At 48.6% G+C, this 14,356-nt stretch overlaps 7 protein-coding genes across 7 annotated transcripts; 3 read left to right on the forward strand and 4 right to left on the reverse strand.

Moving 5' to 3' along the window:
* Position 1: 1 nt before the first annotated feature.
* Positions 2-855, reverse strand: N7447_003952 (bZIP transcription factor; the record flags this gene model as incomplete). Its single annotated transcript, XM_057228227.1, has 3 exons — positions 2-442; positions 496-759; positions 829-855. The coding sequence occupies 3 exons, from the start codon at positions 853-855 to the stop codon at positions 2-4; spliced, it is 732 nt and encodes a 243-aa protein (XP_057087568.1).
* A 279-nt stretch (positions 856-1,134) lies between these two features.
* Positions 1,135-2,471, reverse strand: N7447_003953 (arsenic resistance protein; the record flags this gene model as incomplete). Its single annotated transcript, XM_057228228.1, has 4 exons — positions 1,135-1,782; positions 1,850-1,936; positions 1,994-2,136; positions 2,189-2,471. The coding sequence occupies 4 exons, from the start codon at positions 2,469-2,471 to the stop codon at positions 1,135-1,137; spliced, it is 1,161 nt and encodes a 386-aa protein (XP_057087569.1).
* Positions 2,472-2,784: 313 nt separating this feature from the next.
* Positions 2,785-3,345, forward strand: N7447_003954 (putative arsenate reductase (Arc2); the record flags this gene model as incomplete). Its single annotated transcript, XM_057228229.1, has 3 exons — positions 2,785-2,937; positions 2,993-3,107; positions 3,167-3,345. 3 exons carry the CDS (start codon positions 2,785-2,787, stop codon positions 3,343-3,345), a joined length of 447 nt encoding a protein of 148 aa, XP_057087570.1.
* Positions 3,346-4,240: 895 nt separating this feature from the next.
* On the reverse strand, positions 4,241-7,702 carry N7447_003955 (transcription factor domain-containing protein; the record flags this gene model as incomplete). Its single annotated transcript, XM_057228230.1, has 3 exons — positions 4,241-7,352; positions 7,413-7,479; positions 7,546-7,702. The coding sequence occupies 3 exons, from the start codon at positions 7,700-7,702 to the stop codon at positions 4,241-4,243; spliced, it is 3,336 nt and encodes a 1,111-aa protein (XP_057087571.1).
* Positions 7,703-8,956: 1,254 nt separating this feature from the next.
* On the reverse strand, positions 8,957-9,277 carry N7447_003956 (glutaredoxin family protein; the record flags this gene model as incomplete). The annotated part of the gene is made up of 1 exon (XM_057228231.1): positions 8,957-9,277. One exon carries the CDS (start codon positions 9,275-9,277, stop codon positions 8,957-8,959), a length of 321 nt encoding a protein of 106 aa, XP_057087572.1.
* Positions 9,278-9,497: 220 nt separating this feature from the next.
* Positions 9,498-10,664, forward strand: N7447_003957 (cysteine and histidine-rich domain-containing protein; the record flags this gene model as incomplete). The annotated part of the gene is made up of 3 exons (XM_057228232.1): positions 9,498-9,603; positions 9,755-10,271; positions 10,352-10,664. The coding sequence occupies 3 exons, from the start codon at positions 9,498-9,500 to the stop codon at positions 10,662-10,664; spliced, it is 936 nt and encodes a 311-aa protein (XP_057087573.1).
* Positions 10,665-12,107: 1,443 nt separating this feature from the next.
* Positions 12,108-13,700, forward strand: N7447_003958 (putative ethanolamine kinase; the record flags this gene model as incomplete). The annotated part of the gene is made up of 5 exons (XM_057228233.1): positions 12,108-12,287; positions 12,371-12,482; positions 12,607-13,028; positions 13,106-13,452; positions 13,526-13,700. 5 exons carry the CDS (start codon positions 12,108-12,110, stop codon positions 13,698-13,700), a joined length of 1,236 nt encoding a protein of 411 aa, XP_057087574.1.
* Positions 13,701-14,356: the final 656 nt, after the last annotated feature.

A 14,356-nucleotide genomic window follows, 5' to 3' on the forward strand; every position in this document is an offset into this window, starting at 1 on the left:
CTCAAGATATTTCCGTCAAAACTTTAAGAAGAACTTGATTATCCACCCTGCATCCCTCCAACGGACTGTTCCCTTGCTTGAAGCCACGCTCCATCCGAAAGTACAAGGCATCCAATTCCACGCCTTTGGTATTGCAACGAATCACCCATTGACAGGCTAAAGAGCACAGGGTTGTATTCAGATCGCTACTCGTTTCAGTGCTCTCGCGGGTCTCTTGATACTGGCTGGGCTCAAGAACAGGCTCTGCCGGTTCTGCCAGTTCTAACGAGAGATGGTCCAAATTGGCTGGATTATTGGTCTCATTCGACAGTAACGGGATATTGAAATCCAGCCCTATGTCTGGTAATAAGCCTGACGAATCCCATTCTTCCCAAAATGACAAGGGAGTTGGATTTGTCGTATGTTGGTGAGTCTCCACGCTGCTAGACAACGAGCCTGTAATCTGTGAGAATCGTTAGAATCCTAAGACAATGATTGTTCAATTGGTGACTTTACCGCCGATGCCATATTGGGTTCGTTGTCGTGAATCCCCCCGGGAGGTGCATCCAACGAGTTGAAGTTGATATCTAGAGTAGCTAATAACCCTCTCATCCAGGCATTTTCAGATTGCAATTTATCGAATGCTGATAGAGATGGTGAATGTGTGGATGCGATTAATTCGTCGTATTTTTTGGCCTTTTCCTCTAATTCCCGGATATATTCGAGCCGTTTTGCCCTTGATCGCCGTTGATTATTGCGAATGCGGGCGAGGTCTTCGCTCTACATGCATATAACATGAGTGGGATGGAATAAAAGATAGAAAGACGGGACAATTGCTAGCTAACCAACCTTGGTCTTGGTTTTTGGGCGAGGCATGTCGAATTTGGGCAGTATGAGTTTTGTATTAAAGGGCTTTTCTGGCTAACAATTGTGGAGGAGAGAGAGGAAATTGAAGACATTCAAATATAGATGGATGATTTGACGTTGAAATAAAAAAGAACTGGAGAACTCTGGAAGGCAAGTCGATCTCGTCCAATCAGACGAAAGTGGCATGTCACTGGTAACCCCGCAGATAGCGTGACTTGAACTTAATATTAAGGGCTGTTAAGGGCTGTCTCTCTATTAATTCTTGATAGTATAATGTACATTTTGGTCTTAATCATTCCAGCCAACTCGTCTAGCTATCCATTTGACAGCATATACCAGACCCAATAGCACAGGAACCTCTATGAGAGGCCCAACAGTCGCAGCAAGAGCCTGATTGCTATCTGCGCCAAACATCGCCACCGCAACAGCAATTGCCAATTCAAAATTGTTGCTAGCAGCCGTAAAACTCTGCACGGTGGCTAGCTTGTAGCCAAATCCTAATTTGTATGCGACAAGGAGAGTCGCAAAGAAGATGATCAGGAAGTAAACAATGAGCGGTGCTGCGACTCGGACCACGGAGACAATTTGCTGCACCACGTGGCGGCCCTGTGAGGCGAATAACACAAGGATCGTGAACAGCAGGCCGAGGAGAGACCAAGGGCTAAGCCATTTCAAAAAGGTTTCATCGTACCATTTTACAGAAATTCGACGGAGTACGAAACGCGTGACGATTGCGGCGCCGAGAGGTATTCCGAGGAATACCGCGACACTTTGGGCGGCTGTTGAATATTCGAACGTGACTGGATCGCCGCTGATGACGCTGATGAAGAAGACTCCCATTGGAGCGAAAAGAACCATCTGCAACACTGAATTGAAAGCGACAAGAATAGCACAATATTCGTTATCGCCTCCGGCCAGTCCTGTCCAAACCAGTACCTGATGGAGGCTGGGAGTTAGCATAATGTGGTTTCCAAAGGGGGTTTGCTTATGGGTATAGGCTTACCATAGCAATGCATCGTGCTAATCCAACAACGATCAGTCCCTGTCGCAATTCTGGCTCGTCCGGCAAAAATGCCCAAGCTAAGGCGAGCTAATGAAACCATGTCAGCAATCGGCACTGTGTCGCAGAAGTGTCGGAAAGACTAACCATAAGAAAGGGGGCAATAATCCAATTCAGAAGAAGACTAAAGGCCATCTGAACCCAAATACCTTTCTCTCGGAAAACATGATGCAGGGATTCGAACCGAATTTTGCACAGGATAGGGTACATCATGACGAGAAGACCCACGGCTGGAAATACATATTAGAGACTGCAAAAAGGTAAGGTCTTGCTTGAACGTACCAATGGGAACAGAGACTCCCACAAATTTCCCCCTTTGTAGGGCAGGACCCGTACTTGGGACAAAGTTGCCCAGGATGATTCCAATTGCCATAGCAAGAAAGATCCATAACGCCAGGAATCGGTCCAGGAGACCGAGACTTGAGAACATCGACTGTTTCTCCGATGGCTCATCTGGAGAAGATATTTGGTCTTGCTTTTCAATGTCGCATGTTTTTTTTGTCTGACCGTTGGGGGCGCTGGAGCCATGTAAACATGACTGTGGTCGTACAGATTCCATCGGCATTAATCGAAAAAAGATTAAAAATTTACGGAGCGGACAATGGATGTCGAATACCAGACAGCAGAGCGTGGGATTTTATATTCGCTCGTGTTTCTGGATATTTTCCATAGAACTAAATGGCGATGATATGTCACTGGTGGACGTTGATTGGCCGAAGAATTAGACTATCGGTGGGGCCGTAATTTGTCACCCGAGATATTTCAGCCAATCAGAATGTGGGAGTGACATATCTCACTGGCGGGGTATTTGAGGTATCCTAGCAGAGTCAACAGTCTGAGTATCAAGTCTCTCAATTCTCACTTTCAACATTTACAAAATGTCAGCCGAGCTTCCATGGCACGCTGCATATCCTGCACCAAGGAGTGCGGCGCCCTCCATCTCACGAGAAGAACTATTGCAATGGATTAAGGACGGTAAACAAGCAGGCAAAGACTTTATACTTGTTGACTTGCGTCGCACAGACTATGAGGTATGGGCTGTTGAAAAAAGACAAGTGACTTTTTCATGCGCTGATATGTTGGAAGGGAGGAACGATCCAAGGGTCATTGAACTTACCCGCTCAGAGTTTATACCCTACGATCCCAACATTATATTCTCTTGTATCGAATAGCACCTTGAAATATGTGATTTGGTATTGTGGTGAGATTTACTCAATATGATACCGATTTCCTGATAGACGAATATTAATCTGCGTTTAGGGTCCTCTGCAGGTCGAGGTACTCGTGCAGGAGGCTGGTTTGCGGATTACCTTGAAGATCAACACGATACAGAGGTCAAGAGCTTGGTCCTAACAGGAGGCATTAAAGGATGGGTGGCGGCCGGTCCTGATTATACATCCTTGATGACTGGTTATGATACCTCTGTCTGGACAAAGTAAAAGTAGCTAGTTGAAACAATGAATATTGAATCATAAACCATGTGCCTAGTGGAGGGAGAATCATAAGACGAATGCTGGGTGGGGACTGCAATGTTGAAATTGGAGTTAATGACAACCCATAACCTGAGAGAAGTCCTCTGAAACGCGAGGCGTCAAAATGCAGAATTGGAGACTCGGGGAAGGTAAGAAGAAACACGGTGAGGCGTTGACCAGTTATTCCCAGCTAGAAAGGTGGTTGGAATAGTTTGGGGATACAGGTTGAAGAGTATCCAGGGCTGTATGTTGAGAATGTCATCCAAGAAGAGAAGTAGGTGATATCATGATCTTCATTAAGAAAAAGAAAAAAAAAGAGGAGGTACCCCCAGACCCACGAACCTCGCCCGTCAGGACCGCCAACCCCCTTCAGGTTTGGACCCAGTATGATGCCCACCAGGGGAACTACCATCTATAAACCCTGATCAACCTTAAGAATGGCAGGAACCTTAAGTGTACCCTGAGGTCATGAAGCCCAAGATCGCTCGAAGGTAATACGCACTCAGTATCCCACGAGGTAGATAGACTACAGAGTTCCACAACCAATGAGCTAACCGGGGTGGATCTGGAGGTAACAGGACTTCTTTAAAGTGACCTATATAGGGCCATTGCCTAATTGGGAACCCATTGAACTAACCAGAGTTCAATTCCCCCCACGAGATCACTTTTGTTTTGTGCTTTGCTATATCCCTGAGTCTGCTCCTTTTATCTCTCGCTGGTCTACCCACTAATCACACATATTTACGTATCAAGAGAACCATTTAGAGGTATTTCATTGGTAAGCCAACACACATGGCTCAGACTCAGTACAAGAAGATGAAACTTGCAATGCTAGGTAGGCATGGACAAGGAAAATTACTGCTCAATTGCCGCTGTCCATGTCGACTGGCAGACTTTCGATCCAGCCAAGCGTCATCCTACGGCCGGAAACCACGGAGCCAGGAGCCAGACGGAACCTCTCGAAAGGGAGATCAAGCCCGAGTCTATCATAGATTTTTTGCCAGACAGTACTTCTGAACCGCAAATTATTATCCATGATCAGTCCATCCGATGAGACCGATTGCAGTTTGATGTGTTCCAATGCGGCACGCACACGCTCAATGCGGGCCCTTAACTTCGGTGCCTGCTCGCAACTTTCCTGGAAATTGCGCAGCAGCGTATCAATGGTTCGGAGCTCCTCCACCATCGTCGTGATGGACTTCGTGATCGGTGCAGTTGTAAACATGCCTGGCCCAGTGCCATTCATCACACCAGGGACCGCTCGGGCGGCGATCAGAATAGCAGCAGCGGCGTAGAGGTACTCAAGATGTTCACACTTAGCATGCTCATCACGCGCGTGTGCATGGGATGCACTGATAGTTTTGACAATCTCCTGGGCAGCATTCAAGCATTTGACAGCACTATAAAACACTAGGCCAAGGAAAGGAGACGCGTCCACAGAATCGATGTCCTTGCCAGTGATATGAGGGCTCATTTCACAAGCGCACGATTGGGAAAGTCGCAGGGTCAAAATAAAGAAAGGCCGGTATTGACGAAGTCGGAAATAGACAAATCGCAAATGAGCCAGGACAGACATGCAACGAATAAGAGGATCCTTCTCCATGGTGAAGTCGATGCCCGGGCCTTTCCATTCCAGACAGTTGGGCAGACCATTCTTCCAGCTCGACAGCTTTTCGTTCAGTTCCTGGAAGCCACGCAGGTCCACAACAGAAAGCCATTTGATGGGGCATTCCATGCGAGTCACACGTAGATCATTTTCAACGGTGATCAAATCGTCAGTGTAGTTGATAAGGGAAGCATAAACAATGAAAAAAGAAGATGCCGCGCGGCGACGTTCCATTGTTTCAGCGCCAGACACTCCCAGGTTATCTTGAATGAATGACTGCATCGGCATGGGTGACTCGTAAAAGGTGTCAAGGGATTGATCGACAACGCCAAACTGAAGAGTGAGAGATAGTTTCTTCGTCCAGAGACACTGCCATACCATCCGAACGTGCTGCAACGAGTCTTCATTCACGGCGAGACATCCACCGTGCATAGTTTGCATGCGAAGAGATTGCGCTCTGCCAATAGCCATAGTTAAGATGTCCCAAGCCATTCGCAGGTGTCCGACAATTTGGAGGTAGTGGATTTGGAGGATTTGGTGATGGAAAAATTGAATCGAGGGTCGAGAATCGATGGTATGAGCCATGTTAGATCGAGCTGCATCGTACCATATGCGAGCTTGCCAGAGCTGCTTATCACGAGTGAGTTGGGAGGCAATTGCAATGCAAAACCCAAAGGTTGGTTCAATGGCTGTGAGTCCGACTTTCCCATGGTTGACAGCCAGGGCGAAACCGGCTTTGAGTTGGTCGAGATTGAGCATAGGCAGCATAGGAGCGTGTTTCGCAACGAAGATATTCCAGAGTCTGTTCGGGATTTCGGAGCTGAGGGGCTGGCAGTCAGAAGTAGCACGGCTGGGACCCGGAACGAGTTCATTGTTAGGAGATGATGGAATGGCGTCGTCGGAGTTCGATGACTGATTGTGAGAAGTAGTACGGTCTGGATATGGGACGAAAATCTCGTCGGGGTTTGACAAATGAGTGCCAGAAGCGGCACGCTTTAAAGGTGGGACAGTAATGTCGTTAGATTGGCCGTCAGAAGTAGGACGTTTCTTGGACGCAGACTGCGTGGCAGGAGAGGCTGCGGTATCGTTGGATTGCGACAACTGGCTGCGAGGAACCGAAACCACGCGCTTGGTGATCTTGCGCTTCAAGTTTGTTACAGGAATCATGGTGTCGTCAGTCACATCGGTGGACTCCAGATGTGGAGTATATAAAGATGAATGAGAGGGAGGGAAAGGAAGATGGGTTGGTGAAGGAGACAGAGAGAGGGCAGGATTTTGTTTACGAGTTGGTCGCGATGGTGATCCTGGCGTGTACGAAGAAGGCACGCGTGGAGAGGTGGGTTTGGGTGGCACCTTCCTTTTTGAGGTCGCAGTTTCTGCTTTGACAACTGGACTGTCCAAGTTGGCATTGGCAATATCTCCATCAGGGTCTAAAAGCTCCGCAAATTTCTTACAGTTCGCACGGCTCAGCTTGGATTTGGCCGATATGGCTGTAAGGAGATGATTGCGGAGGAATCCGATGCGTGAGTCTTTCTTGTCCAAGCCATAGGCATCAGGATTAGACGTGACTTTGCTTAGGCGATGCAGAAACAGCTCGTTGTGGTTGGATGTCGGTTCAGCCGATGCACTTGACAGACACTCTTCAACGCATATGATACGCTCTTGCATCCTCTTCTCCTCGGGGCTCATCAATGGCCCGTACAAGAAGTTCTCAAAGCGACTGAGAAGAGCGCGGGAGCATCGGCCACCCTTCTCTAGCTTGTGGAATGCAACTTCCATAAGATCATCTTCTTCACACCACTCATCATTCAATTGAGTATCCCCCAATCGAGAAATTGTAGGTTCGGTGCTCGGAGGTTCAGGGCTCGGGCGTTCAATCTTAGCTTTCTTTAGTAGCTTTATAATGTTGCGCAGAGCCCCTGCTGCAAGATTGCGATGTTTCATTCTCTGAACGTTGATTTCAGTGGTCAAGTTGCACCGAAGCACCGTTTCATCTTCACGCAGAGTAGGAGAGATACTGCGTATGCGGGGTAGAGGATTCGGCCTACTTCCACTGGGCATACCGGTGCCAAACGGTGTGACCTGACCTTGTGCTAGCGCAGGTTGCCTAGCGGGACTTCCAGAGCCAAGTTCAGATATCTTCTGCCGTTTCGCAGGAGACTGCTGGGGTATCTTCGTCTGCTGGTGGCTGGAATCATTCTGGATGGGTAATCCAACTACAGCATTAACAAGTTCAGTTCGTTCAGGGCTGTCTGCAGCTCTTGGTCTTTTGCCACCCGTTGAAGGTAAGGCATTATTGAACATTAGCCCTGAGAATGGAGCACCAGTCTTCTGGGTGATTCTGTTCTCGGCACTTTTGTTCTCAGTACTAGATGATGTAAAATTAGTCATTTTGACTCGGCCGCACTGATGGCACGAATAAACATACACTGGTAAAGCCGCAGAAGGATATGAGCATTCAGCTGCAAAGCCCATACTCTGACAGGTGTTGCAAACTATTTAAATGGTCAGTCATCAATACTTGCAATCCTCATCGCCCTCTCAAGCCACAGAGCACATACTTGGTTTAGTGCGGTCACAGCGTCTGTGTCTTGCCTTGCATTTTGTACAAGGAAATCCCAGCGGATGGTTTGATGATGATGAATAGGTCGTTGACAATGGAGCGGATGGTGACCGCGAAATGTCAGTGCCATTCACCATTGGCGTTTGATCAGCCATTGTCAGATTCAGTTCAATGCATCAGTTGATTGAAGAATAAGATCTATGAATGTATCAGTATTAGTCTGCGTTGCTGGGCCTCGGGACGATAGAGTTGGCCGGGCTGGTTTGACTATAGCTTGATAGAGACCATACAGCACCGCCATAAAGCCAGGAATAAAGAGTAATTCGAGGAAATCACTCACCCATATCAACTTAAGTTGCATGAAATGGTCATATGAAACTGAACAGGATGAACATGTTAGCTATTGGTTGGTTCGCGATGTATGTTGTACATATGGTTCGCGGTGAAGTGAGAGTCATCATTTGCGTGGAATGCGAAAGATGTTACGCCAGCACCACCGGTCGGATTTGAGAACCTCTTACCGAGGAGTTCAATAATATGTTAATCTGAAATGATTCAGGGAGGAATAATCGATGAAAACGCGTAGAGACGCGTGGCAGAGCCGCGATGGTCACAATGTAGATGGTTGTAAAGCTCAGGTTATGACGAGAAATTCGAAGTCAAACAAGAGTTCAAGATCAAGTCTAACATCGGCGCATCAAATCAAACTTCCTGGATGCTATGCCGCATCTTCTTGCGCAATGACGATGATATCAACAAAGGGCTACTAACGAGTAGTAACTAGGGGCTAGGGGTAGCTGTTGCTTTACCGCCTTACCCATCTCTTACTAACTCGCGATGCCTCGGTAGTAGCCCTACGATACCCTCTACGAGCAAAAGGGGAACTCAAAAATGGGTGCATATGAATCTACATGTTCTAACCATCGGTCGAGTCTAGTTGCAGACGAGAGAAAATGACTGAGTTGTGGCGAATACTACAAGACATTTGTACTAAATAGTTAAGACAGGTCAATCTGGGAAGCAAAACTAATTGGAACTATAGACCAAGTATATATAATCGAGGCAGCAAGACCCTGGGGAACAGGAAAGACATATGTTGTACAATGATAGAGCACCTAGGTACATCGTAGATGTATCTGCCAACATCCACTGATGGTCAAAGATAGTTCAAATATACACAGTATACCCCTTCTTGTGGAATGCGTGCGGTAGCTAGGTCCTGCCAGCAGGACTGAAGAAGCAAGTATGCAGAGATAATGCAACAAGGACCATGTGCATTATTGTGTCGGTATCAAGATGTCGATGCCCCCCATATTGGGATTCCCTGGTGTGTCGTGCGCAATTCCAGTGGACCATGGCGATCGGTATAGTCGGACATATAATGCCCATTCAAAATAAAATCATCAGGGTTATGCTTTCTCCGCTTCGTCTACCGATCGCTCGACTTCTTGCTCTGTCCATCGATGGAACAATTTGCGCGCGTCGGAGAGATTGGCCTCCTTGGGCAACCCGTTGTGGACTGATTGGACGTGGAGGACGGGAACATCAAACTCGTAAACATCCTTCCAAGATTTGTTCCCAGATTGCATGATATCCGTTTCGACGTACTCAAAGGAGCGCCGTTTCTGGAGCTTAAGCACGGTGTTTTTGGCGGTGTCGCAAAGGCCACAACCCGCACGTGTAAACAGCGTCAAGCGGGCTGAACCGAGAAGGGCACGCGTAGGAAACATGGAGAAACAATGTCGATTATGCACGAAGTGGATTCAACGGAGTTTCGAGATGGCCGGTGCCGTGACGCGAATGCGGTCAGAAAGTTCTCCGCGATGGAACATTCGAGCTTCCCCACTAAACCTTGTTAGGCAACCTACGCCATTCTCTCCAGAACACATTACAATCTTCTCTTTCGACTTAGTCCAGTCAATTCCCTTGTAATCTGTCTTACCATACATCATGGCAGGAAAGTGCGTCCACAAAGCGTGTGGAAAGACCTTCACCGACCCGGAAGAAGACTGCGTGTATCATCCGGGTCCCCCAGTGTTCCACGAGGGGCAGAAAGGTAAGTACCTTGGTGTTCAAGCTATGCCAGATCTGTGTCCCATGAGTCCACAAAGGGCTCACGGTGGACCATTGCGGCAGCGCAATGTGACACCTGATCTTGTCCCTGTCTTTTACTACGTTTCTACCCCGCGACACCGCTAACTTCTCAGGCTGGAAATGTTGCAAGCCCCGCGTCTTGACCTTTGAGGAATTCCTCGACATCCCGCCATGCACAACCGGCAAACATTCCACTGTCGACGACACACCCGCGCCCGAGGCCCCCAAGGCTGAGGAAGTCATTGCTCCTCAACCGGCTGAGCAGAAGAAGTCCGAGCGGCCACCGATATCCGCTACCCCCACTATCGCAACTGCGGCGCCGCCTGCGAAGCCAGTCATCGAGGAGCCTGAATCCGATGATCCTGATGCGGAGATTCCAGCTAATGCAACATGTCGTCGGAAGGGTTGCGGTGCGTCCTATACCGGGTCGACTGCTCGCGATGAGGAAAAGTGCGTTCACCACCCCGGCCAGCCGGTCTTCCACGAGGGCAGCAAGGGGTGGTCCTGCTGCAAACGCCGGGTGCTCGAGTTCGATGAGTTCATGAAGATCCCCGGCTGCACAGAGAAGACAAAGCACTTGTTCGTTGGCAAGGCCAAGCCTCCGGGCGAAGAGAAGGTGGACACAGTCAGGTGCGTAAACGACAAGACGGCAGATCAGCCCTATTCTGTTTTTTGAAAATAGCACACTGACATGCTTTCGCATTCTATAGAAACGATTTTTACCAGACTCCCACCGCCGTCAACGTCTCCCTCTACCTTAAGAAGATTGACAAGGAACGGGCCAAGGTTGAGTTTGCTACCAACTCGATTATCTTCGACCTTCCTACGACAGACAACAAGCGCTACCAGGATACATATAATCTCTTTGCGCCGATTGACGCGGAGAAGTCTACTTTCCGCGTGCTGGGCACCAAGCTAGATTTGAAGTTGGCCAAAGCCGATGGTACTAGCTGGCCGGTGTTGCGCAGTGATGACAAGTGGACTGGAGAGCGCATCCAGATTGGCAATGCTGGACATGCATGATTGGGGGGGGATATGTAAAATCTACACGATAGACAGTTTCAAAAAATGATGACGGTGATGACAATTGAGACCTTGCTTGGCTTTAGCAGTACATGTAGCTAACGGTAACTGGTAGAACATATCATAGGGCGTTCGGTATGCCGACAACAACTAATATCTCGGCAAGCAAAATCCGAACATTATAGATTTTGTCTTGGCGGGACACAGCATCGCAAGAGCTCATACACCTAGCGAGGCTTCTGATACTCTTTATGATGGATTGCACTAAGGAATGTATAACGCTTACAGCGTAGATTACCAGTTTAAACCCGCGAGATATCAAATGCTAAGACCGTTGCAATCCCTGATCCAGTCTGAAGACCAGAGATAACGTAGACTATCTCAGATCACATAAAAGTGACTGAAAAAATGGTATGTGACGCCCTCTCCACAGCTAGCACCCATGGGGCTTCCCGAAGGATACCCTAGCATAGCCATAAAGTGATTGGGAAAAAGAGAGACGCCTTCACTCTCCAGGGCCGGGAACGGAAGAAAACCCATGTTGGCCGAAGCCATCGGATAACCCTCAGCAAGCCACATTGTGGAGCCCCGTTGAAATTTACATTAAGTTATGTAAACCTCTACTGATGATGGAGAGAAAAAAAAAAAAGAGTAAAGGCGCGGGCGAGGAGGTCCCTTTTATGTGTTTTTGGAGTCCATCTGCGCTAGAGCCGATTGGGCTTCGGTGAAAATATTTTTCCATTTCGTTGACTAATATTGGATTTTATGACTAATTTCGCTTTTTGTTGAGGAATTTTGTCGGATTGGGTAAACAGGGCTAATCTCAGGGCTTGCTATCTTCATGTGACCCTCGTTGACTTTCAACGTCTTGCATGTGATCGTCCCGTGACTTGTGCTTGGCAACAACCGATCTACATCATACAGCACAGATGCTGTAGTACCACACGACCAAATTGTAACAGAAACATGAAAATATGACATTAAGAAATTATCTTACAGATATCCAGCTCTCCAATAGGCTCCTATCTCAAAAAACCCAAAACTTGAGACATCCATATACAACTTGAAGTAGTGGCGGTAGACAAGGTTAAGTACCCATCCCATCTTCCAATCACGGGTCGGGAGCACGAGACCTCCCCTCGCTCTCATTAACCTCCCCGCCATCGATAGCCAATTTCTCCCCTGAATTTTTGTTCTACCCTCGCCATAATACAGAACAGGCCATTCCACATTGTCCTCTACTTCTTTCTAGCATTTATATCCACTCACACATTGCGCTAGCAGCCCATCCTTGTGCAATTGCCTAAATTTTGAATTCAAGGACCTTCGTCATTGATATAGAGGCGGCGCCTCTCAGTTGTGGACTAATTAAATAGCACAAAATCTTCCAAAACAACTTACGCCCGTACCCCTTTTTCCATCTCCACTGCGCTCAACTCCAACATGGGCTCAGCTGAGACTCAGACGGCCATGGCGCCAGATTTCCGATACATTCCCCTATCATACAGCCATGCAGACTCTCAGGCGTCTGCTCTCAGGCTGATCCTGACACTTAACCCGGACTGGGAGGGTCCTGGCAACAACATTGAGTTCGTGCGATTCACTGATGGCATCACCAACACCGTGTGTCTCTCTTTCCCAGTGTCGCATCCCATCAGACCAGCGATAACGTTGCCAGAATCTAACTGAGACTAACGGTTCCCTAGCTCTTGAAAATTATCAACGTGAGACCCGGTCTGACGGAGGAACAAATAGACAATGAGGCTGTACTGATGAGGGCGTACGGAAATGGCACAGAGATCCTCATAGACCGCGAAAGTACGAGCAAAATCCCCCGACGGACAACCTTCGTCAATCCTCCCGCTACTCAAACCAAAAAAATGCCCCTCCGCGCCTCCCTTGCCCAGTGCGACATATGCTGAAGTAGATCAATCATCCTTAGGAGAAACCAAGTCCCACGCGCTTCTGGCCAGCCGCGGTCTGGCCCCGCCTCTCCTCGCTCGATTCAAAAACGGCCTGCTCTACCGCTTCATCCGCGGTAAACCCTGCGGCCACCAGGATCTAGTCTCCCCGCCCATCTGGCGTGGTGTCGCCCGCCGCCTGGCGCAGTGGCACGCCATCCTGCCTAGTAGCGGAGCCGAACCGAAGGATGCCCCTGTGGCCGAGATCGCGGACGCGCATGATGATATTACCGTAATCAAGCCCCGACGCGCGGGTCCATCTATGTGGGCTGTGCTGCAGAAGTGGGTGCTGGCTTTGCCAGTCACTACTCCCGAGCAGCGTGCTCGCCGGCTGAGTCTGCAAGCCGAGCTGCAGTGGGTTCTGGAAATTCTAGACGATGGGAAGGGTATTGGAGAAGATGGGGTATGTGGCTCCCAGGACCGCTCCACTGGAAACGGGGATTGTGTTCTTGGATATACGGCTAATCTCTGGATTTCTAGTTCGTCTTCTCGCACTGCGATCTCCTCTGTGCAAACGTCATTGTCCTTCCGACCGAGAACGGTCTTCCAACCCCTAAAGACGGTACCGCGCCTGTCAACTTCATCGACTATGAATATGCCGTCCCCGCCCCCGCGGCCTTTGATATCTCGAACCATCTTGCTGAGTGGGGTGGCTACGACTGCGATTACAACATGATGCCTACAAAGTCCGTGCGCCGTCAGTTCCTCACTGAGTACACGAAGAGCTACTGTGAACAGCGCGGTCTCGACGCTTCGTCCCAGGCTGAGATTGTCGACCGGCTGTACGAGGATGTTGACCGCTTCCGTGGCATCCCTGGTCTCTATTGGTGAGTTCACCAAACACGATTATATAATCTAACATCAGATCAATGGCCTTATCATGCTAACAATATCTTCCAGGGGCGTTTGGGCACTCATTCAAGCGCAAATCTCCCAGATCGATTTCGACTACGCCAGCTACGCTGAGACCCGTCTTGGCGAGTACTACGCGTGGAAGCGCGAGGTAGACGGAAGCCGCAAGCAAGCTGGCGAGGAAATGCCGCTGCGCGAGTCCCGCTGGGCATCCGAGGCGTAAAGCCATTCACAACTTCTCTCGTTTTGACTCCGATCCCCTCCTATTCCTATGAAAGGACGAAAGTCGATTTTTCGGCGCTTCATTTTTTCGCACTACGTCAGCGCTATCAATTCCCCATGATCCTGACAAAATTACACCTACGCCTTTACCTCTTGCGATTGCAAGAAACGCTCAACGGGCGCTCCAGAAATTCAACAATATCCTCGGAGTCCTACGCTGAAACCTAATATAACCGATGAAAACAAATCAAAAGTTGTGGTCTTGGACGACCACAGACGAACGAGGTTGGACTCGGAGGTCCAACCCAGAAAATAAAGAGAAAGATAAAAGCACAAGACTCTACTTCGATTGTGGTGTAGGGTCGGAGCAAAAGTCTCAGGTATCTGTCGACATAGATGGTGGTTTATCTCTTTGCATGGCCATTTTTTTTCTCGTGGTCTTGTGTGTTGTCTTTCAACAACGTCATAGCTGGGGTGTTTTAAGGTTAATATGGTTTCCTTTTTCCCTATCTTTTCTATTTATTGAATAAATCTATTCGCTTGTATAGTAATCTAAGGTTGTACCTACGTAGTCTTGGGGGAATGCTGTGAGCTTGGACCACAAGGCATTTCTCACACAACGCCAGTATCTCGAAGATGAGGTCGGTCCCAACCGGT

Source organism: Penicillium robsamsonii, assembly GCF_028829455.1.
Source record: "Penicillium robsamsonii strain IBT 29466 chromosome Unknown utg000002l_segment0_segment0, whole genome shotgun sequence".
Taxonomy (NCBI): domain Eukaryota; kingdom Fungi; phylum Ascomycota; class Eurotiomycetes; order Eurotiales; family Aspergillaceae; genus Penicillium; species Penicillium robsamsonii.